The 26,987-nt window shown below is 43.2% G+C and overlaps 1 protein-coding gene across 2 annotated transcripts in view; it reads left to right on the top strand.

The window, feature by feature from the left end:
- Nucleotides 1-26,987, top strand: part of GRK4 (G protein-coupled receptor kinase 4) — a 118,292-nt gene that overhangs the window by 30,411 nt on the left and 60,894 nt on the right. For both annotated transcript variants that reach the window (XM_032781020.2, XM_032781021.2), the window contains exons 3-5: nt 7,752-7,864; nt 18,983-19,060; nt 22,461-22,561. In XM_032781020.2, the coding sequence (XP_032636911.1) occupies nt 7,752-7,864; nt 18,983-19,060; nt 22,461-22,561 (292 nt within the window). The remainder of the gene's footprint in view (nt 1-7,751; nt 7,865-18,982; nt 19,061-22,460; nt 22,562-26,987) is intronic.

Here is a 26,987-nt window from a genome sequence, read left to right as displayed (position 1 = left end):
TTTGGGTTGTTGGACTTTGGGGTGATTGGACTTAAGACCCTAAGGGGGAAAGGACATTGCCAAACGTACTTGGAGGTGGTTTTTTTTTTGCTTATGGTTTGTGTTATAATCCTGTTTGTGGTGTTTCTCCAATGTGATGCCGCATTGTTTCCCTCCTTTATTAAAAGGATTTTGCTACACTCAGACTCCGTGCTTGCGAGTGGGGAAGTATTGCCTCCTAGAGGCGCCCGGGGGGGGGGGTGGTATGTAATTGTCCCAGGTCACTGGGTGGGGGCTCGAGCCGGTTTTGCATTGTGTTATTGAAACGGAACCCCTGGATACTGAACCCGGCCCTTGTTGCTGGGGCTTGTCGGGATCCCTGGGTCAGTACCCCTCGCAAGCACCTGTTGAGTGTTCCACTGTATTGGGAAACAATTGTGTTTATATTTTGAGAGAAATTACTGTTTGTATAATGGCTAATATGTCGGGTTTGTGGGCCCCCAGTCCTGCAGCCTCTAGCTCAGGGGCGGCAGCTTCAGCCAGATGATTGGGCAAAAGCACTGGGGCATATATTGGAAAAGATTGTGTTGGCCTATGCTACGTCAAACTCTTGTCGTAAGTTAAGGTTATTTGCTGGGAAGAGGAGTTTGAACCCTGGTTGGAGCATACCACTGAAATGCTGCGGGAGTGGGCCGTACCCGATGTAGAAAAGCGAAGATGTCTAATAGAGAGCCTTTAGTGGCCCAGCATTAGATGTAATTCGCACCCTGAAGCTCATTGACCCTGGGGTCAGTGTGAAGGACTGCCTAGAGGCCCTTGATAATACCTTTGGGAGCGTAGAGGGCCCTGAAGACAGTTACTACTGTAAATTCCTTAATTCCCGACAGCAAAGGAGGTGAGAAAATTTCAGCCTATATACAGAGGCTGGAGAGACTGCTTCAGAGAGCTGTTATGAGGGGAGCAGTGACTGCTGAGCAGATGGATCAGACCAGACTGGCTCAAGTTGTAAGAGGGACTCAGTATCAGAACCCAATCCTACTTCATCTCCGATAAGAGAATGGCAGGAACATCCCCCAAGTTACTCCCGCTGATAAAGGAGGTCAGGGAAGAGGAAGAAAGGCAGGCTGCCCGCGAGTGTTGGGAAGCCCAAACATTGGAATCAGCCAGCACAACGCCACTGCAAATGGCCAGTGTACTGATGGTGAGCACCACAGAGAAGCTTGCCCAACAAATGCAGTTCTTGATAGAACGGATAGCTGAGCTGGAAAGCACCATTGTCCGAGCTCAGATTTCCAGGAATAAGGAGCCTCAGACTATGGCGATGGAGAAGTCAGTATCTAGAGCCACCGTCCCACCCTGGCGAAGGGAGAAAGGACAATTCTTTTGCTACCGGTGTGGCCAGGATGGGCATAGTGCTGCTAACTGCCATAAGGAAGAGAACCCCTCCTTAGTGTATGGAAAGCTGAGGATCAGTTGGGAGAGATCCAGTAGCTGCCAGAAGGGACAGGGACCACCTAGGCCTGCAGGATTTGAAGATTCCCTCAGAAAAGACCGTCCAGCTGAGATCCCCGCAGGACTGATAGGGCGTCAAGCAGAGGTCATGGTGAGGATTGAAGGGGCAGAGTGTAAAGCTGGGCTTGACACTGGATCTCAAGTGACTATTATATTTCAGTCATTCTACCAACAGATGCTTAGGCACCTGCCTGTACAGCCACTGACTGGCATTGGTCTGTGTGACCTCAGCATGGATGAATACCCCTATCAAGGGTATGTCATAGTGCACCTGGAATTCCCAGAGGAGGTTGCTGGGGTAAGGGAAGAGGTAGACACAGCTTTCTTAATATGCCCTGACCCTAAAGGGACCTCTGATGTGTCTGTGCTGATAGGGACCAACTCCAGTCTCTTCAAGGTGCTCGTGGATTACTGCAGACGATGGGCTGGGGACCAGTACCTGAGTACTCTGATGATCCATACGCTTTGCGCTGAAGCCTACAGGAAGATTGAGAGCGCTAAAAAGGAGACATCTGAGCTGCCAATTGGGGCACTGAAGTACATGGGCACAACCCCCTTAGTAGTGCCTGCAAGGATGGAGCAAGAAGTGCTTGTCATGAGTACCAGGCTGAAAGGCAGTAAAGGGGCATTAGCAATGGTAGAGCAGCCAGTTGAAGGAGAGCTCACAGAAGGAGTGCTGGTCCCCAGTGGAGTCATAACCCTACCTGCTGAAGCCCAGGAAAAGGTGACTCTACTGATTGCTAATGAAACAAGTCGAGATGTTGTGAAGCAAGGACAAAAGATAGCAGGCCTCTTTGAGCCTGAACCAATTGTAAAACCCCAGTGCGAGACTCAAGTTCTGACAATAGACCCAGCAGAATTTGACTTCGGAGATTCACCATTGTCCAAGGAGTGGGAAGATCACCTGAGGAGGAAACTTTGTGAAAGATCCAAGGTGTTCTTATTGCATGAGTGGGATGTGCAAAAGGAGTAGAGCACAACATCAGACTACGTGACTCTCGACCTTTCAGAGAGAGATCTAGGAGGCTTGCTCTCTCCGAGATGGAAGATGTGCGACAACATCTTCAAGAGCTGGCTGCAAATGGCATCATTACAGAGTCCCGCAGCTCATACGCCTCACCCATTGTGGTGGTCCGTAAAAAGAGTGGGAAAATCCAGATGTATATTGACTACCGCACCCTAAACCGCCGTACTGTGGTTGACCAGTACACAATGCCTCGTCCAAGATGCCGTAGACTGTTTGCTGCGAAGCCAGTGGTTCTCTGTTTTGGATCTTCGGAGTGGATACTACCAGATCCCTCTGGGTGAAGAAGATAAGGAGAAGACAACCTTCATCTGTCCATTAGGGTTTTATCAGTTTGAACGCATGATCCAAGGGATTTCTGGAGCACCTGCCACATTTCAGCGTCTTATGGAGAAAGTTGTGGGAGACATGAATTTACTGCAAGTGTTAGTTTATTTGGATGAACTGATTGTGTTTGGAAGAACTTTGGAGGAGCATGAAGAAAGACTTCTTAAAGTGCTTGATAGGATGGAGGATTATGGTTTGAAGCTTTCAGTTGACAAATGCCAGCTCTGCAAACCTCGGTGAAGTATGTGGGTCAGATCGTGTACCAAGAGGGTGTGAGTACTGATCCCGATAAAATAGAAGCACTGACTACATGGCCATGCCCAAGCAACTACAGAGAACTCAAGACCTTCCTAGGGTTTAGTGGCTACTACCGCAGATTTGTAAAAAACTATGCTACAATTGTAAAACCTCTCAATGATCTTATCAGGGGATATCAGTCCAGCAAGAACAAATCTAAGACCAAGAATAAGGGGTCTTCCGTGCAGAGACACTATGGCCCCTTCAAACCATTTGGGCCACAGTGTGATGAGAGATGTGAAAGGGCTTTTCGAGAAATCATTACTTGCCTAACTTGTGCCCCGGTCCTAGTCTTTGCTAATCCAAGCAAGCCATTTATCCTGCATACTGATGCCAGTTTGGAGGGTCTGGGAGCAGTATCGTACCAGGAGGTGGAAGGCAAGCGTAAACCTGTAGCCTTTGCCAGCCGAGGACTGTCTGATAGTGAAACCCGCTATCCTATTCGCAAGCTGGAGTTTTTGGCCTTGAAATGGGCCATCACTGAGAAATTTTGAGACTACTTGTATGGTGCTCAGTTCCAGGTGTGGGCAGATGACAACCCATTGACCTATGTGTTAACAAGTGCTAAACTGGATGCTACAGGGCAAAGATGGGTGGCCGCTTTGGCTAGCTATGACTTCAGCATTCAATACCGATCCAGGAGAAGCAATGTAGATGCAGATGCATTGTCCAAGCATCCACAGGCACCAGGAGTTGCTGTGATACCTACGGATGGAGTGAAAGCTATTTGCAGTGTGAGTCGCCGAGAGCCGGAGGCCCATGAGAGCCTTCATGGATCTGTTGCTGAAGCTTTGGGCTTGCCCCCTGAATGCATGCCTTCTGTTTCAGTGAATTGTATCGCTTTGGACTAATCTCCCTTGCCCATGCTCAATGCAGCTGACTGGCAGGAAGCCCAGCTGCAAGATATTGACATTCGTGATGCATTACTTGCCAAAAGAGAGGGGCGAGGCCCAGCAGCGGTTGTCCCACCTAACCCAGAGTGTAAACTACTATTGAGGGAATGGACCAAACTAAAACTGATTCAGGGAGTGCTACACCACGTGACCAAAGACCCTCTACAAAAGAAACAGAATCAACTAGTGCTGCCAAAAGAGTACAGAGCCCTGGCCAAGAGGGCCCTGCATGATGACTTTGGACATTTAGGGATGGACAGGACCCTGGAACTTATTCGCAGGAGGTTCTGTTGGCCCCGGATGGCTGAAGATGTTCGCAGGAATTGTGAGACCTGTGCTTGATGTGTTCAAAGGAAAACTCTGCCCACGAAGGCTGCATATCTGAAGAACATCACCAGGAACAAACCTCTGGAGCTGGTTTGCATTGATTTCTTGTCTTTAGAAGTAGACGAGGAATATTGGGAACATTCTAGTAGTGACTGACCATTATACGTGATATGCGCAGGCATATCCCACACGTGATCAGAGGGCCACCACTGTCACTCAAGTACTGTGGGAAAAATATTTCTCGGTTTATGGATTCCCAGCCCGGATACACTCGGATCAGGGACGAGACTTTGAGAGTCACCTTCTGAAGGAGGTGCTGAGGATAGCAGGAATTAAAAAGTCGAGGACAACGCCTTATCACCCGCAAGGTGATCCTCAGCCAGAGAGGTTCAACCGAAACCTATTAGACATGTTAGGGACTTTGCGGCCAGAGCAGAAGGCAACCTGGAGCCAACATGTTGCATTTCTGGTGCACGCCTACAGCACCACCAAGAACGATGCTACGGGAGTCACCCCATATCTCTTGATGTTTGGGTGAGAACCAAGATTACCCATAGACCTGTGCTTTGGTGTATCAGAGGAGGCGATACTATGAAACTCATCAGCAATATTATCCTGACTATAGAGAAGCTGCGGATTCTCATCATAGCCACATCGAGCTCGGAAAACGCAGTCCGCAGCAAACATCAATTATGAAGCTAGGGATACGCCTGCAAGAGCTCACCCAGGAGAACGAGAGTCCTCGTCGAATTTGGTATCGTGCAAACACACAATATCTGACAGATGTAGAAGCAATATCTCACTGGTGCTGGAAAAGCTAGGGACTGCCGGTCTACAAGATCAAAACTTGAAGAGGTCCAGGGCAGACAATAGACCATGCATAGAAACCTTTTGCTCCCGTGGGGAATTGGACAACACCTAGAGATGGGCTCACAACAGGCAAACTGGCAGAACGAAGGTGCTGTACCAAAGCCGCCTCCCACGGAACAGCGGCCCCTGCAAGTTAACCTACCCTACTCGGCAATCTGAGAGTGAGTCAGGAGGAAGAAAACCATGTGTACCTGGGATGAAGAAAAAGATTTCAGCCTGCGTATCACTGAATCAACGAGAGAGCACTCTCCTCCACCTAAACCCCATAGCAGAAGTATTTAGGCCATTCTCACACTTGAGCCATCGGTGGGACCCCGTGTATGAACATACACATGTTATTGGACAGTAGTGACATACAGATGGAGGATGTCCTGAGCACCTCGACCTCCACTGTTAAGAACTAGAATGCAGGCTGCCAGTATCGAGAGGACTCACAGGAAACCTTCCTACCTGTCACACCAAGAGATGTCCCAACCAACCCAGCAACAGATTCTCAATAGGCGAACGGGTAATAAGACCAGTGAAATTGGTCATATGATACCTGGGGTGACCATGAGAGCCATACATTAGCACACAGGTTTGTGGGAAGCTAAAGGGGCTATCTGAGGCCTTTGGAGGGACAGTGAGTCTATGAGTAGGGAATGTGTATTTGTTGGGATGACAAATTCTCGGCTGGGGGAGGTTGTAACAGATTCAGGATGAGTTCTACCCTGACATCTGGTGGTGAATTATGGAGTGTGGAAAGGAATCAGGTATTTGCATTGACACACCCACCACCTAGATAGCCCCACGCAGCGGATGGTTATTTTGACAGCTCGGGATTCCCAATCTCTTTGTATGGGAGCAGGAGGAAAAAAAGTGTTGTCACCGATGTTGAATAGGAACTATGAGACTGCTTTATGACGAGATGTCTCAACATCAATTATGTAGCACTCTGCTAGACAAGGGACGGGTGCCAAACCCAGTGAATAGAGAGGGCTGGGGATGGTGTTATGGTATGGGCCCCTGGAGGCCTGAAACACCAATACACATCCTCCTCTCTCACTGTTGAAGAGCAAGCTAATTTTGAATCCATTAGCAGTCCATCTAGAGGCTGCTGAGCTGAATCATGTTGGGCCAATGGTGCACCACACCTGGCGCCCAACACAAGCGAAATCACCTAAAGCTTGAAATCACTAAAGAGCTAGCTTACTGAGCCGAGATCACTGATCTGTGCTGTAATTGTGGGGAGCCTGAATCGTTATCGCAAGCGGCTGGCAAACGGAGCAGTTTTGCAGGCACGTTAGAGGAACCCCGGACAATGATCGAAGTGGGCTGGTCGGGTGAAGGCTGCAGCAGACTCACCGGAGGAGGCGAGCAGTTTGCAGTGTGTGGAGCAGCCCATGGACAGTGAGCGGAGTGGAGTGGTTTGCAGGGGTGGCTGGAAACGCGCTCACTGGTCGCAGGAGAGTGGCAAGCTGGTGGAGTGGAGCTGGTCGTGGTGAAGGCTGAGCAGAATCCACGGAGAGACAGGCAGTTGCCCTGGCCACGTAAGGTGCCCTAACACCCTTGTGTACGCCCCCCATTTCACCAGGCTGGACGGGTAACTCTGCAGTAAAACTTTTGAAATGCGGTGGCACTGAGAGACTAGAACCGAGATTTTGGTTGTATGACTTTGGTTGATTGGACTTAAGAGCTAAGGGGGAAAGGACATTGCCAAACGGTACTTGGAGGGGGTTTTTTTGTGTTGTGTGTTTAATTCTGTTTGTGGTTTTCTCCAACGTGACTGCAATTGTTTTCCTCTTATATAAAGATTTGCTACCACTCAGACTCCGTGCTTGCGAGAGGGGAAGTATTGCCTGCTAGAGGCACCCGGGGGGGGGTAGTATGTAATTGTCCCAGGTCACTGGGTGGGGTCTCGAGCCGGTTTTGCATTGCGTTATTGAAACGGAACCCCTGGATACTGAACCTGGCTCTTGTTGCTGCCAACTCAGAGGGGCAGAAGGGTTACATAAAAGTTTTACACTATTTTGTGTACGTTTGGGGTGGGATGTTGGAGGCAGCAGTGGTGGTAAGCATGTCTCTGTCACTTTCCTTTGTGACCTTTACAGCTGGTTTAGCCTGCTCCTTTGACATGTTAATGATTGCATGAAATCTTGGTGGTGCTATCTGAGTGGGAATCTGCAATATAAATGCTCTGAATCAGTGTTTCTCAAACTTTTGTACTGGTGACCCCTTTAACATAGCAAGGCTCCAAGTGCTACCTGCCCCCTTATAAATTAAAAACACTTTTTAATATATTTATATAACACCATTATAAATGCTGGAGGCAAAGCAAGGTTTGGGGTGGAGGCTGACATCTCGTAACCCCCCAGGTAATAACCTCATTGACCCCCTGAGGGGTCCCAATCCCCCAGTTTGAGAACTCTTGCTCTAAATGTTGCTTTTTCTGTTGCAGTCTTAAATTGGTATAGTAAGGGGTGTGAGAAACAGCACTCTGGCTTTGTAATGATGTCATCTGTTTAATCTCTTCCTTTACCCAGAAAAAAACTATAACCAGCTCTGTGACAAGCAGCCAATAGGGAGACTTCTCTTCAGACAGTTCTGTGACACTAGGCCAGATCTGAAGACTTGCATTGAATTCCTGGATGCAGTGGTAAGTAGTAGACTCCTCCTAGAAGTTCTCCAGCCTTGTTCTTCTGAGGAATTAGGAACTGGCGCAAATAGCCTATTTTAAAGTTTTATAAAATGTGCCCGCCACATTCTTTAGCTCCAAATGCATACTAATACCACAAGTATTAAAATGTAGCAAAACTGGTTCAGTGTCAACTAAAGAGAGCTCAGCAAAAGAAATTCAATGCCCTTAATGTCTACAACTTCTGACAAAATCTGGAGTAAATTTGTATGTCTTGTAGTGTACCTTAGAGGTCAATAAATTTGGGCTCCATTGGGGGAAACCTTAGTTCACTGAAAATGCTCTTCCTGCTTATGTATAGATCTAGGTTTCAGTATCTCACCTGATATCAGTTTAGGCCATGGCTACACTGGCACTTTACAGCGCTGCAAGTTTTGCGCTCAGGGGTGTGAAAAAAACACCCCCCTGAGCACTGCAAGATACAGCGCTGTAAAACCTCAGTGTAAACAGTGTCGCAGCGCTGGGAGCCACTGCAAGCTACACCTGTAGAGGATGTGGAGTACATGCAGCGCTGGGAGAGCTCTCTCCCAGCGCTCGCGCTGTGACCACACTTGCACTTCAAAGCGCTGCTGCGACAGCGCTTTGAAGTTTCAAGTGTAGCCATACCCTTAGTTAGGTGCTCTCTAAGAGCTGGTCTACACTGAAAACTTACATTGACATATGCTCTCTAAGGACTGTGAAAAGTCCACACCTCTGAGAGAGATATTTTTGCTGACCTAATCCCCAGCATAGACAGTGCTAGGTCAATGGAAGAATTCTTCCGGTGACCTAGCTACTGCCTCTCAGGGAGATGGATTAACTGTGATAGAATCTTGTTGTGTCTACAGTGTAGCACTACAATTGCACAGCTGTCTGTGTAGACATAGCCTAAGGCAGCGGTTCTTAACCTGCGGTGCACGCACTCCTTGGGGATGTAAGATGCCCTTTCTGGGGGTTTGAGACATGCCAGATTTTTTTAAGAAGGTAAATCATCAAAAACACAAATTAAGCACAGGCACATAAGTACAACTATTTTGTTTCATCAAACCTATGTGTTTATTAACATTATACGTTTAACGATTACTGTAACACTGGTCTACAATTTTTGAGAAGTCGTCTGCTTCAGAGATAAAATGTGGTATTTTATGTATTTTGATGTGCTGAATTCAAATATGACAATTAAAACAACTGATTGGCTACTGTTTCTAAGATATTTAAGTTTTTATATTTTATGTCTATGTATATTGTGTAGATAGTAGAGTTTTAATCATAAATTGTAAACCAAGCTTTCATAGTGTTATGGGTTTGCTTAACATGATAAGTATTTCAAACCTGTCCGTTGTACGTAACACTTTAAAAATAAGCAAACGGTTAATAGAATAATAAGATAATTAATGAAAACAAGGCCAAAAACTATTACGTACATATTTAGTCCTATTCCAGTGAACTACTCGGCGCGTTCTTGGCTGTCTTTGTTGCCATTAAATGAGCATCTCTGTCAGGCCAGACATAGCGTATATACCGACGATGGGATCCGAAACACTAAGTAAGATATCTATATGCGAGATGCAATGTACCCACCCACAGCTCTCCGCCGCCACTCAATATACGCGGCGCGTAGCTAGTTCAGGTGGAAAAAAGCTAATGAGAATCAAAAAATGTTATCTTAGTGACATTTGCAAATCCAAGGCTTTGTATACCCTTGAGTAGTTTCCACCAACAACCTATAGTTTGTTCCTTGTTGTTAATCCGAAGAGAAAATGATGCCACTAACTGGAAAGCCTTTCCATCCGTCTTTCCAGCATGTCAAATGCCACATCTCGAAGAAATTACCGATCTGAGGACCTAACAAAAACACCGTCCTTATCTAGCTTCACCTTAAACCTTGGAAAGAATTGTTCCACAGAGGTACTTGAAATCTCATGATGTTTGTTTTAATGCCGTTGACAAAATTCTGCATCAGACCCCAGGCTTGATAGAAAGTAAGGGTGGTAACAAAATCTTCTTGAGTCATCAAGTGTGGATCCTGAACACTTTTACCTCACCACGCTCCAAATGACCTGTCGAGATGGCCAATACTTTCTTAGATGGTAAATGGAAATCCTTAAGCAATCGACCATTAACCCAGCGCAGAAAACAGCAGTACTTTGTGTATTCACACGCAGAACCAGCAAGAGAGCAAACAAACTCAATCGCCACAAAGCTGCACAACTGCCTGTTGGTCATAGTTTATGCAGCCCCGCCCCAATAAACACTCACTCAAAGTTTTCATGTTGTCCAAGTTCCTTCATATACTGCATGACAACTGAATGATGGCAAAAGCATGCCATAATGCAAAGCAAAACAAGCTTAAAACCGGACTTCGACTAGACATCACACGACACAGTCACTCACGCTCATCGGACGGAACAATGTTGAGGCTGCCATCACAATCGTAAATGGTTGTTGCACAGCTAACAAATCAACCTTCCAATGAAGATAGAATGGGACAAGTCCTTTTGATGCCACGGCACATGGAAACCATCACATCACCTGCCAGGAGATTCCACTGCTGTAGTCTGGAGCCCAAGAGCTAGACTAGAGCCAATCAACAATTTTAAGCATCATTTTCGTTCTCAGTGACCCAGAATTAGTAAAGTTTGACTACATTTATTTCAGAAGCATTTTGGCTGTAGAGCAGTGTAATATGCAAACAAAAAATATATCTAGATTTAAGGGGTGCGAGAACATATTTTGAGAACCAAAGGGGTGCAGGCTGCAGTAAAGGTTAAGAACCACTGGCCTAAGGGTATGTCTACACTACAAATTTTTGCCAACCCAAGTTACCTTGACATAAAGCTTCCACAGTTAGTATGTTGCTTATGCGCATGTGTACTTAGCTTCTTGCATTGGTACTGCATGTACTCCCCAGAAATGACTGTGTTGATGCACAGTGCAATGCACCATGGCTAGATAGCCCAGTGTTCAGTTCACTGTTCTCCAACACAATGTCTTTCAGGACGTTTTGGCAATGCACGGTGGGGCAGAAAAGAGTCACATAGGAGTGACTGGAACTGTGGGGACAAGTTCCTATTATGCATATTTCTCCACCACGTAATGTCATCTCTATCTTATAATTTTCAAGCCTATTTTGAAAATCCCTCGAACCCATGTGGGACTTGTCATTCTCCACCATCGCTGATAGAAACATGGAGCCTGCAGAGCTCTGAACTATTGCCATGAGTATTCCAAACACAGGACACACAATACTCTGGTATTTGCAGAGCTGCAAGAAGAGATGAGGGAACATGATGATTTCCTGAAGGGCAGATTGCTGTGGGACATAGCAAGAACCAATTCAAGATTGTTGGAGGCATTCACAGAGCAGCTGTAAATGATGGAGTGCCATTTCTGGGCCTGAGAAATGAGTACTGACTGGTGAGACTGTATCATAATGCAGGTTTGGGATGATGAGCAGTGGCTGCAGAACTTTTGGATGTGCAAGCCCACAGTCCTGGATCTGTATATTGAGTTTGCCCCAAAGCTGGAACACCAGAATGAGAGCTGCACTGACAGAGCTATTGCCGTTTACTTCTCCACTGAGGAAACTTGCAATGCCAGGTTGCTATCGGTCAGTAGGAAGTAATTTTGGAATTGGAAAATCCACTGGGGGGGGACCGTTGTGATGCAAGTTTGCAGAGCCATTAATCATCTCTTGCTATGTAGGATGGTGATTCTTGGCAATGTGTGGGATGTATTGGATGGATTTGCAGGAATGGGATTCCCAAACTGCGTGAAGCATATTCCTATTTTGGCACCAGACCACCTTGCCAGCAAGTACATCAGCAAAAGGGCTACTTTTCTGTGGTTACATGAGCACTGGTGGATCACTAGGGATGCTTCATTAACATCAAAGTTGGCTGGTCAAGCAAAGTGCATGACGCTTGTATCTTTAAGAACACAGGCGAGTTCAGAAAGCTATAAGCATGGACTTTCTTTGCCAACCAATAGATTACCATTGACAATACCATTGAAATGCCAGTAGTGATCCTGGGGGACCCAGCCTACCCCTTATCCCTCTGGCTCACGAAGCTGTATACCAGCACCTCAACAGCACCAAGGAAATATTCAACTGCTGGCGTAGCAGATGAAGAATGTTAAACATGCTTTTGGTAGATGAAAGGGGTGCTGGTGTTACTTACTCACAAGGTTGGCTCAGATTGAGAAAAATATCCCAATGGTTATAGCTGCCAGTTGTGTCCTATATAATGTCTGAAGCAAAGGGAGGAAAGTTGCCATGGGGTTAAGGTGGAGTGGCTGTCTGCTGAGTTTGAATAGGCACACAAGGGCTATTATACAAGCTCAACACAGAGCTATATGGCTCAGGGAGGCATTGAAAGAACACTATCAGCGAGCTGTAGTAATGTGTTACGGTGTACTGTGCTGTATGTGGCCCTGCTGTTTGGGGGCCCGTTATGAATTGTGTGGTGCTTGAAGTACATCTAAGAATTTGACACTGATAATGCACCTATTAATTTTGTGGTATTTGGTGTACATTTATGATTATTACATGGTTTTGTCACTGATCCTAGAGTTGTCACGTTGTACAGTAGCAAGAAAGTAGGTGGGTTCACTACTGCTAGGGATTCTGCAACATGTATTGGGAACTAATAAACATAAATTATTTCCCAAACAATAGAGTTTCATCGAGTAACGTAAATACTTCAAAATAAATTCTGTGCAAGTTAAAAGCAAATACTTTAGAACCTTAATAAATGATGGAACTGAGGTTAAAGAAAGGGAAGGACCATTCATATCCATTTTAGCTACACATACATTACCTGTGGCTCTCACAGGTCAATATATGTAAAGCTGTGGTTGCCTTTAATGTCCCCCTGAGTGTAGTGGCAGGGGTAGGAATGTAGCCCCTGATCCCACATGGGAGGTTGAGGTGGGGTGTAATGAGGTGCTATACCGGAGTTCTCCATGGACTGCAAAGGAATGCTAGCCCATGATTGTTGAACCTGTAAATCCACAAGAATCTGCAGCATCTGTGTTTTCAGCCAAAGAAGCCCATTATATCTTGGTGCATCTCCCTCTCATTTTCCTGCTGGTTCTCCTAGGGATTTCTCCTGTCCACTCTTTCATCCTCCATACAGTCTGCAGTATTCATCCTCCGGGCTCTCTGGTCATGATCTGATGCATCACTGACTTGCTGAATCTCACCGACTATGTCTTCCCAAGTCCTCTTCTTTCTTCTCCTTATCTGGTTCAGGCGTTCCACAGGTGTGGAGGGGAAACTCTTCAAGGTTGCAGTGGCACGCAGAGGTATCATTGGCAGTATAGTTGCTACAGAAAACAAAAGTTAAGTTTCAGAACTCCCTTCCCTTGTTCCCCTAAAGGTTTAAACAAGACATGCTTATTGACACTTCTGCTTTGGAGTGCATGTGCATGGTGCCACTAATAGGGCCAGCCATGGTGAGCATGGCCTGCCACGGGTGAGGGAAATGAGGTGGGAATTGCTCAGTTGCATGAAACTGAGTACAGGGCAATGGCACTGAAAACTGGCACCATTTTACACAGTCAATGGTAATTTTAGCTGATATCTCACTCCTGAGGGTAACAAAGGCACAGAGAACACAGCTGCTGCTGACATCCTGGAGCCACCTGGGGCCTGTATGCTGTTACCTACTTATTGTAATGGTGCAAGCCAAAGTTCTCCAACCAGTGTGGAAAAGTGTCCTACTGAGGAGAAAGAAAGAAGGGTGCCATCCCTAGAAACCTTTGAGAGAGGATTGCAGTTTACCACCATGAAAGTTTCATCAAGATCTCAGGAGGCTTCAATGGCCATCCCTGTGTACATAAAGAAACTGCTGTTTATGCCCCCTCTACTTAATTCTACGAGGGAGTGAAAAGTAGATTGCTACTCTACCTCTTCTAGTATGAGTAAATTAACAAAAAATCAGTAGCTGTTTCCTGCTAAATTGGGGGGCACCATCACTAATGGGAAATAAATTTACACGTTTTCCTGAGGTTTCTTCCCTTGCATTGGGCTCACCTATGTTCAACTGCTGGGAGTGACTGGACTGTGGTGGAGTCTCAAACAGACCTTGGCTCAAGGCATAGCTGGGCCCTCATCCCCCTCCCCCAGTCACATGTCCCACATCCTCCTCCTTTATCTCCTCCTTGCTGTTCACGCCAGGGGCTTGTGCCTCAGACTCCTCGGAGGTATCCAGAGGGGTGTACGGGGCGGTGCAGGAGGTCTCTAAGTATGGCATGCAGTTCTTTGTAAATGTGGCAGGTCTGCAGCTTGGCAGCAGATCAATTGTTGGCCTCCTGATATGCCTGCCATACTTCCTTTGCATTCACATGGCACTGCTGCTGATTGCTGTCTTACCCCTTCTCCTACATCCCATGTGCAATCTGCTCATAGTTGTACATATTTCTATATCTGGTCCATAGCTGTGCTTGCAACTGCCTTTTCTCCCCACAGGCCGAGAGCCAATATCTCCAGTTTACTTCAGGCTGGAGTGCATCTGGAGCATGTAGCTGGCATAGTCAGACAGGCTGTTGCACATAACAATGGAGAACTGCCAGTTGTGTTAATCAAGATGGACAATCAGGAACGGGCATTTCAAAAATGTGCAGGCTTTTAAAGAGAGTGAGTTGGACTTTCAGTCTCCGTGTCCCCTGCACAGTGGAGTTCACAAATGTGACTAGAGTGGTCAGTGTCGAGCATTGTTGGACAGCTGCTGGAGGATTGCTAGGGTTGACATAGGTAATGCAGTGTCTGCATTTGGGCTGTGTTGACCTCAATAGGTTGACCATGACTCAGTGCTTCATGGGGAGGTGGTGTTACTATGTCTGTGTAATAGAGAACTTACATCGATGGGAGACAAATTTTAAGTGTAGACACATCGATTCAAGACAGTTTATGTTGACCTAACTTTGTAGTATAGATGTACCTAAGACAACAGGAACAAAACCAATTCCTAGAAACTAACACTAAGGCAATGTTATCTTTGCCACGCATGTCATCCTTCATGGGAGACCCATGCTGCTAATTAAGCACCAGCCATTTTCAGCACTAGCTGTAATCTTCTGAGTGGCCTCAATGTATATTTGTATAGCTTTGTATATATTGTTCCTATTAAATTAGTCTGGATCTCACAAAGGCATAAATAGCTGTTGTGAGCCCCAGATCTGAGGAGAGAGTTTGCATTTTTTCCCCCCAAGTTGAAAAGTTTTGGAGAGGAAGCATCCTTGAGAATTGCTGTTGCCAGATAAAACCAGAAGCATCCCAGGATCTAATATAAACCCAAGTTGTCAATCTTACAGTCTAAGGGCTGGCATACCCTCTTAGTTAAAGAGGTCAGTTATAATATCTGCCATCTCTTCCAGATAGGTCCTCAATCAACCAGGATCCCCTCTTTCTTTTCTGGATTGAGCTTCAGCCAGCTAACTCAAGTTCTTAAAACGGACAAAAGTAATGGTGTGAAGTAGACAAGCCAGTTTTCTTGTAGTCAAATAATGACCTAATTTTCTATAAACTTTCTCCTTTGGCATATCATAATTACACAGAGTTCTGAGAACACAAGCTGTTTCAAAGTTTTTCAGCATATGCAGTTCAGCATAGGATTTAAATTTTTTCACGTATTCAGGCAGGAACTATATTTGAGACACAGAAATACAGTATAGAGTCAGGGAAGGAGGATCCGTAAAAAAAACAACTCTACGAGCCTAGTGCATCTCGCAATTTAGTGTATTTTGTGTTGCTATCCTAGGGACAACTTGATTTCTACAACATAAATATGTTGGGAGGCTGAAATGGCAGGTTCAAGGTAGAGTTAAGCCATGCTACATAGTTTATGTATTGTTAGTTTTAAGATGGATAATAGTTTGAAAAATCTTCAGGCAGTTGCAGGGGTGCTGGGACAGTTTTTATAGTGGAGATGTTGAGAGCCATTGAACCAAACGGTAAACCCTGCATATAATTGAAACCACTTCAAGCCAGGGGGTGCTGCAGCACCACCCACATCCGTAGTTCCAGCACCTATGGCAGTTGTATGGCTTTAGAAGAAAAGGAAGAGTTGAGAACATGACTGAATAGGTTTTAGTCTCCTCACCTTACCATAAATCCATTCCAATATCCGGAGTGGGGGTTACTAAAGTGTGAAGAAATTGCACTTTGAGGTAGTGACTCAAACTTCCTTCTCAATTTTTTTGTTATGCAGAATATTTGAAATTAGATTACATTGAAGCAAGCCTTCTTTAACTTCCTCTAAATTAGATGAAATGCCTGTCCCTGATTAGTGGAAATAAAACCATAAGGCTAAAAGTTTATATTAGGTGACTAACTTCTTTGGCATAATATAAAAATGTTAAGACACCCAGTGTGCTGCAGTTGATCAATCATTGCTGCAGAATTTGTATTTCCACTATAGGTATTACCTTAATTTCATGATAGCAAAAGTACTGACTTAATTGTTTAATGGTTGAATTTTTTTGAAGTGATCAAGATCAAAATGTTCAAGCAGAAAAGCTATGTCTTGAGGATAATTTACTAGGTTGATCATGGGACTGGATTCTAGGGAGTCTGGATTTCCAGTCCTAGCTGTGCTGCTGACTGTGACTTTAGGTAAGTCATTTAGAACCAAAATTTCAAAAATAGCTTCTAATTTTGGTTGTCTTTATATTTGGGTGCTCAACTTGAAACACTGAAGAGCCTGATGTTTATTCATTCCAGAGAAGTGTAGTGCCTGTATACATTAACTTCATTTGATGTTATAGGTATTAGTACTTCTGAAAATGAGTCCCCTAGATATTTCAACACTGAACATGAAATAACACTTGTTTGAAAATGTACCTGCTGTAGTTATTAACACCTAAGCTTTCAGTAACTATATTGTTAGCAATTTTTTCTCTTTCCATGTTTTACCTTGTGCTTTTAATGGCATTTTATATGTAGTCTTGATGTTTCCCTCACTCATTCACTGTTTCTTTTTTGCTGATTAGACCCTCATAAATTTCAACAGGAGAGGAGAAAATTATTTCAAAGACATTTATTTAGATATTAATTTGTTTTTAAATTCAAGATCTACTATTTAGTGGGTGCTGTATCAGAAATCAGAATTCTCTATTGTTGTAGCCATATCAGTCCCAAGATATTAAAGAGACAAGGTGGATCAGGTAATATCTTTTACTGGCCAACTTTTGTTGGTGAGAGAGACAAGAAGTTGGTCCAATAAAAGATACTACCTCACTCACCTTTGTTTCTCTATCATGAGTCAGTTTAACAAGATTCCTCTTGTGTGTCTCTTTAACTTTTATCTTGAGCAGTCTGTGTGTATATACGGTAGGGATAATACCTTCTTGTCTCACATGGGAGTGATAACAGTCATGTTTCTACTGTACAGTTATCTTTGAACTGATGAAGCTCTGTATTCATAGTTTGGGGGAGGAGGGGTTTAAATGTCCAAAAGGACCATTAGCTCCTCTAGTCTGACCTTCTGTGTATCACATGCCATTACGTTTCTCCAAGTTACTCTAGTAACTTGTTTGACTAAAGCATACCTTCCAGAAAGATATCCAGTCTAGATATGCAGACATCAAAAGAAGGGTAATCTACAAGTTTCCTTGGTAGTTGGTTCCAATGAGTAATTATACTCATTTTTTATAAAATTGTTCCCAGTATCTGGCATCAATTTTCAGCTGCTGGTTTTTGTTAGGCTTTTCTCTGCTAGATTAAAGACTCCTTGATTACCTGATAATTTCTCCCCATGAAGGTATTGTAATGAAGTCACTACTCATCTTCTTTTTGATAAACTAAGAAGATTGGGAACTTAAATCTCTCAATGTGTAAGACATTTTTTCTAGCCCTTGAATCAATTTTGTGGCTCTTTTCTGCACTCTCTCCAATTTTTCCCCATCCTTTTAAAAATAGGGACACCAGACCTGCATGCATTATTCCAGTATCTGTGTCCTCAGTGCAGCATACAGAGGTAAAGTCACCTCTCTATAAGTACTCATTATTCTCCTGTTTATACATCCAAGGATTGCCTTAGCTCTTTTTGCCACAGCATCGCTCTGGGAGCTCATGTTCAGTTGCTTGTCCATTGTGACCCGTAATCAGAGTTATTGTTTTCCAGAATAGAGTCAACCATTCTGTAGTTTTGTCCTACATTTTTTTTGTTTGTTCCTATGTGTGTGATCTTACATTTGTTTGAATGGACCTAGTTTACCATGCAATCCTGATTACTCTGTATGATTGCCTTGTCCTAACTAATACTTACGAATCCGCCAATTTTTGTGTCAACCACACATTTTATTGGCAGTGATTCTTATGTTTGCTTCTTGATTGCCGATAAAAAATGTTGGGCCTAGGACCAATCTTGCAGAATCTCACTAGAAACACCTCCATTCAATGAGGTTGACGACTACCTTTTTAGATCCATCACTTGGCCAGTTTTTATTCCATTTAACATGTGCTTAGTTGATATTGTATAGTGCTAATTTTCAGTCAGAATGTTGTTGTGCAGTACTAAGTCAAATCCCTTACATAGTCTATCTGTGTGCAATTAGCTTTTATCAACCAAATTTGTAATCTCAAAAAGTGGAATCAGGTTGAAAACCTATTATCCATAAAAGAGTGTTGACTGGTGTTGATTATAGTCCCATCCTTTAAGTCTCTTAATTGAATCTCATATCAGCTTTTCCATTATTTTGCCTAGGAGTGATGTCAGACTAACCAGCCTAAGATTATGCACATCATCCTGCTGTGTAAGGCTTCCTATTATGTGAAATATAATTTCAGTGTAATTATGCATACTTCTAAGGCATAGCTTCTGGAATTTTGCAGATCAAATCTCCAGTTTCAATATGTCTTAGAGGTACAGTTTTGGCATATTTCCTTTTTTTTTTTTAAGATGATGTGGATAATTATCTGTTTCAGTATGCATCCTAAAAAATCTCTAAATTCTTGAATGCCATAGATGAAAACAGTTTATAATCCATAGGTGAGATGCCTCCCAGTATTTGTGATAGAAATCACATGGCATCACAGTTACTATTGCAATATGAGGTAACAATGGATCTAATTTAATTTTCATTCCTTTTCCGTAGGCCAAATATGAAGTGTCTTCAGATGAAAAGCGTAAAGATTGTGGTCTGAAAGTTTTAGACACATACTTCGCTAACGGGGTAAGTATATCCTGTTGCAAAATATTTTGTCAAACTGCATTGTAAGAGCTGACCAAATTAGAGCTCAAAATGGCAACAATTTCAGATGATGTTTTAGTTTTCAAAATATTAAGAAGTAAATTGCTCTCAAAATGAGAAACTCTAATAAAATTTTGCAAGTCATTCTGGAATGTGGACAAGCCCTTCCTTTCAAGATTATTGTGAAACTTCATTAACTCAAGCACAAAGCTTGACTGCTCTCTATCATTATTTTTTCATGAGCACTATGACATTTAACTTTTCTCTATGGTAATTTTTTTTTTTTAATTACTAGTTCTGGGCAAGCGGAATTTTGTGAGATTGGACTAAAACCTATTGACATCTAAATGTCAAGAAGTAGCTAAATTGCTGTTTTAGCATATTACTTTAAAGTTGTGTGGTTTAGAGACATGAGAATCATTGGAATGTAAGGAACTCTTGAGTTCTAGATCTGGCTTTGCAGCTGACATGTTGTGTGGACTTGAGAAATTAGGTGTAAATTTTCAAAAGTGTTTCAGGCTGCCCAGCTTTTGGCTGCCCAGCTTGAGAAACACAGGAGCTGATTTTTCAGAAGATGCTGGGCACCCACAGCTCCTACTAAGTTTATTAATATCTGTTTACTGGCCTGGTAAATTAGATCTGCCTAGAGATGTCCCTGGTAGAATTCAAGGAGTCTTTGTTCTTCTCCCTATTCTGTCTGTCAGAAGTTCTGCCAGGGATATAACTTCCATCATCTTTTCTCCCTCTCCTCTCCAGTTGTTCTGGTTATGTTGAGGAAGCTTTATCTTGAGGAAGATACGGATTTTGCAGGTGTCCTAAAAATGCTCAGCTCTGGATTAGTCTCATTTTCTCTGGAAGCTTATTTAACAGCTGAGGGAAACAGCTAACTGGTTTTAAAATGTGTTTAGCTGAAGTTATTTGTTTTTTAAACCAGTTAGAAAACTTCCTCTGATGAAGAGAGCATAATTGGTTGCGAATCTGAAGGTGAAAGGCAAATTTTGTTGAAAATGATCATGAAATGATAGATTTAATGAACTCTAAGGAGAGGAAGGAGTGAGAACAGCAGAATAAGCACAATGGACTTCAGAAAACATACTTTAACAAACTCAGAGCACTGGTAGATAAGGTCCAATGGGAAGAAAATCTAAGGGATAAAGTAGATCAGGAAAGCTGGCAGTTTCTCAGAGAGAATATTAAAGGAAGAACTACAATCTATCCCAATGCAAAGAAAAGATAGGAAGAATAGTTAGAAGCCAATATGGCTGCTTCAGGAGCTCTTTAATGACCTGAAAGTAAAAAACGATCCTACAAAAGTAGAAATATGGCCGAACTGCTAAGGAGTATAGAAAAAATAGCACAAGCATGAAGAGACAAAATTCAGAAAAACTAAGGCACAAAATGAGTTGCTCCTGGCAAGGGACATAAAAGGCCAATAAGAAGAGGTTCTTTAAATACATTAGGAGTAGTAGAGAGATGAAGGAAAATGTAGGTCCTCTGCTTATCAAGAAGACTGAGGTGTTTAATGCCTGTTTTGCTTCAGTGTTCACTAAAAGGTTAATTGTGATCAGATGCATAACACAATATTAACATCAAAGGGGAAGAAACCCAGCCAGATTAGGGAAAGATAAAGTTAAAGAATATTTAGATGTAGTCAAGTTGGCAGGGCATGATGAAGTTCACTCTAGGGTACTTTGGAAACCAATTGACTCATAGACTCATAGGTCAGAAGGGACCAATATGATCATCTAGTCTGACCTCCTGCACAAAGCAGGCCACAGAACCCTACCCATCCACTTATATAACAAACCCCTAACCTATGTCTGAGTTATTGAAACCTTCAAATTGCAGTGGTCTTGTAACTGTTAGCAATGATCTTTGAGAAGGTGTGGAGGATGGGTGAGGGCTGGAGGACTGGAGAAAGACAAACAAAGCACATATCTTTAAAAGGGAAAACAAGAGAACTTGGGGAATTATGGGCCAGTCAACTTAACTTCTACTATCTTTTCAGGGATTGAACAAATTGCCTACAAAATGATTAATACATGAATTTGTCAAGAACAAATCATGCCAAACAAACCTGACATATATATTGATTTTTAGTAAGGCCTTTGACACAGTCCAACATGATATACTCATAAGCAAACTGGGGAAATGAGGTCTGGATGAAATAACTATAAGGTGGGCTCAAAACTGGTTGAAAGACCATACTGCTCTGGCATCATGTCTGTACTCAAATCATCTAAGCAGTGCCTCACTTTCTACACTGCTATTTGTACCTGTGCTCAAGGGCATGCAGTGTATGTACTCTATACACTGTTGTCAATAGAGACATAGCCTTAGGAAACAAAAATCAAATGCACAGATAGAAAATGGGGAATAATTGGCTAGGTAATACAGTAAAAGCTGTTTTATCTGACACTTCACCAACCAGAAAGTTCTCTAAACCGGTGTGACTGGATTCCAAGGGGAGTCAACTGAAGTCACTCAGTTGGGATGAACTGCGAAGAATGGGGGTGCTCCAGCCCTGCACCCCCTCCCACACCCAAACACCCTCCCTCTTTTTGTTAACTGGCATTTTTCACTTACCGGCACCATTTCCTCAACATGCCAGATTAAACAGCTTTTACTGTAGTACTACTGAAAAAGATCTGGGGAGTATAGTGTATTACAAATAAAATATGAGCCAACAATGTGATGCAGCTGGGGGGAGGAGGGGAGAAGAAAAAGAAAAACAAACAAACAATAGCACAGGAGTGTCATATGTAAGACATGGGCGGTAATAACTATCCTGGCTGTCCTCAGCACTGGTGAGACCTTCGCTGGAGTACTTTGTCCAGTTTTGGGTCCCAAACTAGGAAAGCTGTGGACAAATTGGAGATAGGCCTGTTTTTAATAATGTCATTTCTGTTGCTTTATGAGGAAAGGTTAAAAAAACTGGGCATGTTTTAGTCTTAAGGAAAGAAGACTGATGGGGGGCGGAGGGGAACCTGATAAGCCTTCAAGTATTGTAAGGCCTGTTATAAAGAGGACGGTGATCCATTGTTCTCCAGGTCCACTGGAGATAGGCCAAGAAGTAATGGGCTTAATATGAAGCAAAGGAGATATTAGGTTAGATATCAGGAAAAACTCTCATTATAAAAGTTAATTACCTACTGGACTAGGTTACCAAAGGAGATTGTGGAATCCCCATTAATGAAGGTTTTTAAGAACAGGTTAGACAAAGACCTCTCATATACTATATGTACTTGATCCTGCCTGGGTGCAGGTGGATGGACTAGTTGACCTCTTGAGGGTCTCTTACAGCCCTACATTTTTATGATTCTTTATCTTTGTTAGATTACTAATTGTTTTTATTATTGTTTTTGGTTTGTATCATGTAAAGTCTGCAGCCCACTTACCGGAAATACCTCAGGATACAGTGAATGAATGTAAAACAAGACTGGAGCAGAATCCTTGCAAAGATCTTTTTAATGACTGCACTAGGTATGTGGTGAATGTTGGCTAAAAGTACACTGAAAATTTGTATTTCCAGGGAGGTTACAAGGAAAGTTTGAAGGGACACTATCAGATGAAATTCTGGTGAGGACACAACTAGGAATCTAGTGCTCTTTGTTTTCCTGTGTAGTGTATTCAGCACTCACGTTGTTCTTAGAGTATCAGAGGGGTAGCCGTGTTAGTCTGGATCTGTAAAAGCAGCAGAGAATCCTGTGGCACCTTATAGACTAACAGACATTTTGGAGCGTGAGCTTTCGTGGGTGAATACACACTTCGTCAGACGCAGGTCTGACGAAGTGGGTATTCACCCATGAAAGCTCACGCTCCAAAACGTCTGTTAGTCTATAAGGTGCCACAGGATTCTCTGTTGTTCTTAGAGTTACTTCTGTGCTGTAACAGAAGTGACATTATTATTGTGCCTTTGACTTTAGTGGGAGTTGGGAAAATGTGTCCAAAGACACAAGAATCTGGGACACTAATACAATACGAGAGCAGAATACATACAGATCAAAAACATATTTATCAAGCTAAAACTAGGTTTTTTTGGTTTCAGGAAGTTCTGCAACTGTTATTGTTTGCAGCCCCCTTTTAGTATTTATAGAGGATTTAGTAATGATTCCACTCTTAAAATTGATGAAATTTGCACTTAAAAACAGTTAAAACTCCTCTGTTATTTTAACACTACATGCTACCAGGCAAGTATTTTCACAAGTTCAAAAAACTGAGTATGGGAGAACTGTATATTTTTCGTCTTCCTCTTACAGGTCAGGATTTTAGATGTACAGAGATGTGTTGAGGATAGTTTCCTTGTCTTGTTTTTAGACTGTGCTAGGAAATCATTTATTGGAGCAGCCTGTTTATAAAAGGATTGCAAGCCCAATGCTTGCACAGCAGGACGGTCATACAATTTTCAGGACAGATGGCAACACTAATTACATTGCCAGCTCAAGAGGCATTATGTTGTCCTTGAAGCGCTCTGATCTCAAGATAGCAGACAAATAGGACAAGATATGATTCTGGAAGCTGAGCTTGTCACTTCAAGGACAGTAAAAACTATTGCTTCTTAAGAACCCACTAGTGGCTGCCTCTGAGAGATGGTGGCAACTTATACCTCTACTGAAACAAAGCAGCATATCAGAATAGATTGGCTGATGGAAGCTAGAAGACCTTCACCTAGGCAAATGTTCCTTTTGTAGACACAGTTGATGAGGACTGAAGGCCTCCTCACTATGCATCACGACTGGGTATCTGAGTTGCTGGTGGAAGGGGAGTTCGGAGGGGATGGAGTACTCATCATTTAAAATAAAAAAATCCTAAGCATTTAGATGTGGTTTAGGACAAATTTCTTTGAACTTCAGGGGATGAATAACTAACTTTCTGGAATTTAGCTGTATGAATCCCATATATTTGTGGAAAAGGTGGGAAGGGATAAAGGCTCCTGTTCTTCAAAATGATCTATGGAGGCAGAGCGTTCTGATTAAACAATGTCCAACTGAAGTCTTTAGGGCTGTTCATGGTCAGCAGAGTCTGCCTGCATGCTTTTGTTAACCTGCCTTTCCATTTCTCTTAATTCTTTTCTTCTTGTGAACCAATGAAGTTGATAGGGAAGTATTCGGATTTACTGCATTTAAAAAAATCAGATTAAGAAAAAAATCACACTACTTCCTGAATTTTTTGTACCCATTATTAATGGTAAGAACTAAGTTTTTTCTAGCTGAAATAGATTAGAGAAATATTTCTCTTTATTCCAGTTTTACTTTATGTATAGTTTCATTGTTTTTCCCCCCTCTTGTTTGTAGGAGCTTATTTTTTTTTTGTACTTCAGTAAAGGAGAGAAACTATTTTTCCTTTTTATAAAAAGGAAAGTGTAAAATAATAAATTTCAGATAACTACACCAGGCAAAGGACTCTTCTCAAAAGGATGGTACATATTTACAAATGTTCAGTCTTCTAGAGCCCTTACACTTCTAATAAAAGCAGAAAAGAGTCCTGTGGCACCTTATAGACTAACAGACGTTTTGGAGCATGAGCTTTCGTGGGTGAAGATCTGTTAGTCCTATGATGGTGTCTGCTGTGTAGATATGTGGGCAGAGTGGCATCGAGGTTGTTGCATGGATTTGGTTCCTACTGAGTTACTTGGCGGTGTGCAGTGCTGGAGATAGCGTTTCAGTGCAGTGTCTAGTGGCGAGGACTGGCCTGCCACACCAAGCCTGTGAAAGTGTGGATCATGTCCAGATGGTTGTAGATCCTGATGATGCGTGGAGGGGTTTAGCTGGGGCTGTATGTGATGGCCAGTGAAGTCCTGTGGTTTCTTCTTGGGTTTGTCTTGCAGTAGGAGGCTCTGGGTACACGTCTGGCTCTGTTGATCTGTTTCCTAATTTCCTCGTGCGGGTATGTGTTTAGAGATGCTTGGTGGAGATTTTTGTAGGTGTTGGTCTCTGTCTGAGGGGTAGAGCAGATGCGGTTGTACCTCAGTGCTTGGCTGTAGACAATGGATCGGTGTGTGCCGGGATGGAAGCTGGAGGCATGAATGTAGGCGTAGCGGTCGTAGGTTTTGAGATAGATGGTGTTAATGTGACCATCGCTTATTGGCACCGTGCGTGTCTAGAAAGTGGACCTCCCGTGTAGATGGTCCAGGCTGAGTTGAGTGGGTGGAAGTTGTTGAAATCGTGGTGAATTTTCTAGAGTTTCCTTCCATGGGTCCAGATGATGAGATTCATCAATGTAGCGTAGGTAGAGAGGGCGTGAGTGGACGAGAGCTGAGGAAGCGTTGTTCCAGTCAGCCATAAAAATATTGGCGTATTGTGGGGCCATGCGGGTGCCCATAGCAGTGCCACTGATCTGGAGGTATATATGTCATCAAACTTAAATAGTTGTGTGTGAGTATAAGGCACAGAGCTCAGCAGCCAGTTTTGCTGTGGCATCACAGGATACTGTTCCTAACAGCTTGTATTCCATCTGTGTGTGGGATGTTTGTGTAGAGAGCCTCTACATCCATGGTGGCTAGGATGGTGTTTTCTGGGAGGTGACAATGCGTTGTAGTTTCCTCAGAACAGTGGTGTCACAGAGATAGCTGGGAGTGCTGGTGGCATAGGGTCTGAGTAGAGAGTCCACATACCAGAAATCCTTCAGTGAGAGTGCCAATCACCCGAGATGAGGGCGTCCAGGATTTCCGGGTTTGTGGATCTTGGTAGTAGATAGAATAACCCTGGTCGGGGCTCTAAGGGTATGTAGATTGTTCCGGTGTTAGTGTAGGGAGCGTCCTGAGTAGATGGTGCAGTTTCTTGCAGTGGTGCCCAACTACAAAACCTTTCTCCTCCCTTTGTTTTCACACCTCAGCTGGCTAGAAGAGGGCCTCATCCTCCCTGATTGAACTAACCTCATTAACTCTAGCCTGCTTCTTGGTTGCATATATATATATACCTGGCCCTGGAATTTTCACTACAGGATCCGCCAAAGTAGGTAATTCATCCACGAAATTGATCCCAGTGGTATTCCTCCACGAAGCTATGCTCCAAAACGTCTGTTATCATATAAGGGCCACAGGACCTCTTTGCTTTGCTTTTACAGATCCGACTACACGGCTACCCTCTGATACTTTCACTTCTAATTATTATGGTTTTCTAGGCATGCTTGATCATTCTGCCGAAAAGCCTGCAACATTTGGTCACAGCTTGGTCACCTCCCCGTCAATTGAAAACTAAATACTATGATATTTGACCAATAGAGATTAAAAAGGTTATGCACAGGAATACACACTACTTAAGAAATTAAACAGATGCTCTCTTTTTTGGGACTTCAGTGAATGTCTGTGTTAGCAGATGAGGCGCTTTTCCCATTTTTGTTTATCTTGTCTTGTTTGTTGCTTAGTTGGAAGTGATGATTACAGGCTACCATCAGGTTTTGAGGGTGGGTTTTAATTATCGAAATTCAAATTTCCAGAAAGGGCTCCCACTTACCTTCTATCCTCTGAGGCATGATAAATTTGTATGCTAGGCAATTACTTTGTATTGGTCTTTTAAGAATGAGGAGGCCTGTCTGCTCTGCATAGGACAGCGGAGGACTTTTTTTTCGCCCACAAAACAAGGATTATATTTTCCATACATATAATACACTGTTTTCCGTATTAGGAGTGGGCCACAAATTACATGTTCTCATTCTGTAAATGATAAGATGTGGATGCAAATAGCATCGAACCTGTCACCGTAGCAATGGAACTTGCTATTCCAAACACACTTAAACAGTTTTGATAACCCTGTGAAATTTGATGTCTAGTATCAATAGTAATTCTCAACACCTCACTGCCCTAGTGGGAATATTCTTGAAAAGAATTCAGGAAAACATCTATCGATACTTCAATCACATTATTAGACAATGCTCTCTCTGTTAATGTGCCCAAACTTGATCTTAAATG

Source organism: Chelonoidis abingdonii, chromosome 5 (assembly GCF_003597395.2).
Source record: "Chelonoidis abingdonii isolate Lonesome George chromosome 5, CheloAbing_2.0, whole genome shotgun sequence".
NCBI lineage: Eukaryota > Metazoa > Chordata > Testudines > Testudinidae > Chelonoidis > Chelonoidis abingdonii.
Note: the sequence above shows the minus strand (reverse complement) of the source record. Positions and strands in the feature narration are given on the sequence as shown.